The 3977-nt window shown below is 62.4% G+C and overlaps 1 protein-coding gene across 1 annotated transcript in view; it reads left to right on the forward strand.

The window, feature by feature from the left end:
- Nucleotides 1–6: 6 nt before the first annotated feature.
- Nucleotides 7–3977, forward strand: part of ASPG (asparaginase) — a 36564-nt gene continuing 32593 nt past the window's right edge. The window contains exon 1 of the mRNA XM_011982883.1: nucleotides 7–71. Within this exon, the coding sequence (XP_011838273.1) occupies nucleotides 53–71 (19 nt within the window). The 5' untranslated portion in view covers nucleotides 7–52. The remainder of the gene's footprint in view (nucleotides 72–3977) is intronic.

A 3977-nucleotide genomic window follows, 5' to 3' on the forward strand; every position in this document is an offset into this window, starting at 1 on the left:
GGTGGGGTCCGAGCGGAGGCTGCTGGCCGTCTACACCGGCGGCACCATTGGCATGCGGAGTGAGCTCGGCGGTGAGTCTGAGACCCGGCGCCCTGGGCGGGGGGAGGCCTCTGGACCTGGCCGAGACCGGGAACCTCTGACCCTCCTGCACCCACGGGGGTTGTGGGGGAGTCAGATCCGCGCCTGGTTGGGGGTTGCGGGTTGGGGTCGCTCTCCTTCGGTTCCGGCCACCGCCGCTCCCGCGCGTGGAGCCCCCACCTGGACAGAGGAGGTCGCGGTGGGTCCTTGTGGTCGCCGTGCTCTTGGGAGGCGCCCTGCGACCCTGGGGCCAGGCGCCCTGTGCTGCCGCTGCGCCCCTGAGGGCCAGCGCCCTGGAGCCCTGGAATATGGGGCAGGAGGGCCCCAGGGCTTTGGTCTGCCCCTCCTGCCCTGGACACACAAGCCGGGAAGGCTTAGGAGGCTGCGAGGACCCCTCACCTGCGACACCCGGGAGGGTGTCCCCATCCCCTGAGTTCCCTGGGGTCCTGGTCAGGCAGCAGTGCCTGGCACGATACTGGGGCCACCTGGCATCTGCGGGGACACATGCGTTCACACTGGAGGTGGCCTCAGAGCCCTGTTTCCTCTGCCCCTGTGTGGACCTAGTTGACTAGAGACCAGCGATTACACCCGGACTGAGTTCTGCCTGGGTAGGGTCAAGGCCTGGGACAGGCACCGAGCTCTGTGGTACTCCAGCACAGTGCTGCCAGCCTGGGCTGGGCACAGGAAGGATGGTAGCTTGGGGAGCCTGAGGCCACCAGGATGGGGAGAGGACAGTTGCACTGGAGCCTCCAGAATGCCTGGGCGCTCCCCAGGAGGGCAGGACCTTCCTGGGGCCCCCACGTGGGCTCTGCTGTGATGTGGGGTGCTCCCTCCCTGGGGGCCAGAACAGCCCCCTCGCCGGTCTTGAACCTCATTGCGACCCTCCATGGGCCACTGCCTGCCTTTCCGTCGGGAGCCCTTTCTACTCTTCCTCCTCCTCCCACTCCCTGCTGCCTTGGCCCCTCCCCACACTACTGCTTGTGTCCACCGCAGCTCTCCCTTCTGAGATGGCTGGGACCCTCTCCGGCTCTGCCAGAGCCCCAGGGCCTCCCCTGGCATGACCAGAACATTCTCTTGTCCCTTGCCCATCTGCCAACCACTTCCCTGTCCCTCCATTCCCCACCCCCTCTCACGGCCTGTTCCCCAGCAGCTGTCCCTCCTGGCCAGCCCTTTCCGCTGAAGTGGCCGCTCAGAAGCCACCAGCACTCTGTCGGTACTCTCAGATTCCACCCGCCGCACCGTGACTGGTGCAGACCCTCTGGAGGCCCACTCCGTGCCCAGCCCAGGAGACAAAGCCTAGTGGGGCTCGTCCACGAGGGACTCAGGCCCCAGGAACATGGCTGTCCAGGCTGCTGGGAGCCTCCTCTGCACTTCTCCCTCTGCCTGTGAATGGAACAAAGTCATTCAGTTTGGCAAACGCCCCTGTGTGACACTCCACTGACAAAGAGTGACACAGTTCCTGTGCTTGACCCTCACAAGCTAGAGAGAGAGGCTGCCATTGAAGGGATGGCACGCATTAAGGAGCTAGTCCCAGGGACAGGATCTGCCAGGGCCCTGCAGGGGCTGTGGGCTGATAACAGGGCCTGGGCCTGGTGTGTGGGTGGCTGGAGTTTTGAGGCAGCCCAGGGAGGGCTTCTCTGAGGACACAAAGCCTGCAGGACAAAGGTGGGAGAGGACCAGGCCAGGAGCAGCCCTGCAAGGTGCAGGAAAGAGTAGGGGGGAGCCCAGCAGGGCCGGAGCCTGCCAGAGCTGCCCCTGAGCAGGGACAGGACCTGGGAACTCTGTCTGGGGCCTGGTCCGACGCCCCTGACACTACCCCTTCAGGCTTGGTGTGTGGCCAACTGCAATTTCGTTGAGCTCAACACATAGTTCTTGACTGGTCCAAGCTGCAGGGACAGGTGGACTCTGACTGCAACCCCGCCACACACCCATCTCGCTTGGCCCCTGTGTGCTCGCCGCAGCAGCCTGTGGGCTGCTCACGTGCGTGAACCACATTTCTGAAAGAGGCTGTGAGGTCCCGCGTCTGGGTGGGGAACAAGAGACTTTGATGCTGGAAACTGGGTGTGGGGCGTCAGTCTTCAGACCTGAAGCAGCCTTCTGAGATCCCTCGGTGCTCTGTGCACTGGGGTCCTGGCTTGTGCTCAGCAGCCCGTCCTCGTGTGGCTGTGAGGTCACCCCTAGCTGTTGCTAGCTGACCCAAGTGGGGCATCCACTTCTAGGAACCTGCAGGAATGGGCTCCCCACGACTCCTTGTGAGGTTGGAGCAGCCAGCCTGTCCCAGCCGGCGAGGGCGCGTGTCTTCAGAGCCCTCATGAAGGTGAGGGTCTCTCTCACCACAGGATGAGGCGGCGTCTCCTGGCTCCACGCTGAGGGCTTCCAGGACACTGCTGTCAGCCCCAGGCCCTCCTGTGCCCCTGTCGCCGGCATCCTCACTGCCCACCCTTCTCCACTTCAGGAAGGCTTCTAGGGAGCCCATGGTTCAGCCCCAGAAGACGAAGGAGGAAGAGACAGGAGATCTGGTCCCCACTGTCTTCCTGGATGAGGGGACCACGCACGCCCATGGAGCAGCTGGGGAGCCCGAGGGCCGGGGCTGTGGGAGACCAGGGGCCCTCATGCCAGCTCTGCTGTGTGACGGCAGTCAGGCGTCCTTTGGGGACATGCAGAGCCTCATGGTGTGGGAAGTGACAAGGCTTCCAGGAGCGAGGGCAGCACTCACAGGCCAGGGAGGGAGCCAGGCCCGGAGTCCAGGCGAGCCACCCTTCCATACCCCCATGACTGCCCTGAGTCCCAGCCCCGCCAGGCGTCAATGATTTACTCCCTCCACACTGCTGACGTGGGCTCTGGCCTTCCCTGGGGAGGTGAGAGGGGAGTGGTGGCCGTGCCACAGTAAAGCTGTTTGGATTGTCGCTGTTGGAACAGCTTCTGTGCCTGCTGGTAAACAGCGACCTGTGGGTGGAACGCTGCACACCTGGAGCCCTGCCAGAGTTCAGGGAGGGCAGAGGCGATGCCTGCGGGGACGCCCCTCGACCCATCCCTTCTCTGAGTTCACTGAAGCTATCACAGGTCAAGGGGCAGAGTGAATCCAAAAACGGCTGATAAGCCCAAGCTGGCATCAGTGGCCACGTTCCATACGGCCGAGAAACTTGCAGACTTCCTGTGTCAAACTGGGAGCCCCACCTACTTGCCGGCTTGTCCCAAAGTCCCTCCTGAGCCCGGCTCTTTGCGGGCACAGCAGGGAGGGCGGAGCTTTGGGACCAGGCAGCTGAGAGGAGCTCGCTGCCCATTGGCCACATGGGTCCCAGCAGCTGAGACTGTGGGTGGAGTGATGCCTGTGGCTTCTTGGTCACTGCAGCGGGGTCTGTGCCTGTGGCCTGGACCTCCTTCCTGAACGGGTGCTACACGTTCACGAGTTTCTGAGCCGAAGCTTGACTTCGTGGTGACAGTGGGGCCCTCCCTTCCAGGGGTTTGGCAGGGGCTGAGGAGTTTCCAGGTCACCAGCGAACTCAGGCACCTGCCTGGACGGGCCAAGGAAGAGGTTCCAGGCAGGGCCGGAGCGTTCAGGTTCTTCAGGCCTTGAAGCTTTTGGAGGGCGCTCATTGAGAAAAGTAATACGAGTTACAAAATCAGAGTTAGGTGTGAAAGTCGGTGTTTCTTTAAAATAAAAGAAATTGCTCCGGCTGACCAGGCGCGGTGGCTCACACCTGTAATCCCAGCACTTTGGGAGGCGGAAGCAGGTGGATCACTTGAGGTCAGGAGTTCAAGACCAGCCATGGACAACATGGTGAAACCCCTACTAAAAATAGTAAAAAAAAAAAAAAAAAAATTAGCCATAATGTGGTGGTGGGTGCCTGTGGTCCCAGCTACTGGGGAGGCTGAGGCATGAGAATTGCTTGAACCCA

This window comes from Mandrillus leucophaeus, unplaced genomic scaffold, assembly GCF_000951045.1.
Source record: "Mandrillus leucophaeus isolate KB7577 unplaced genomic scaffold, Mleu.le_1.0 Scaffold244, whole genome shotgun sequence".
In the NCBI taxonomy this organism is placed as follows: Eukaryota; Metazoa; Chordata; class Mammalia; order Primates; family Cercopithecidae; genus Mandrillus; species Mandrillus leucophaeus.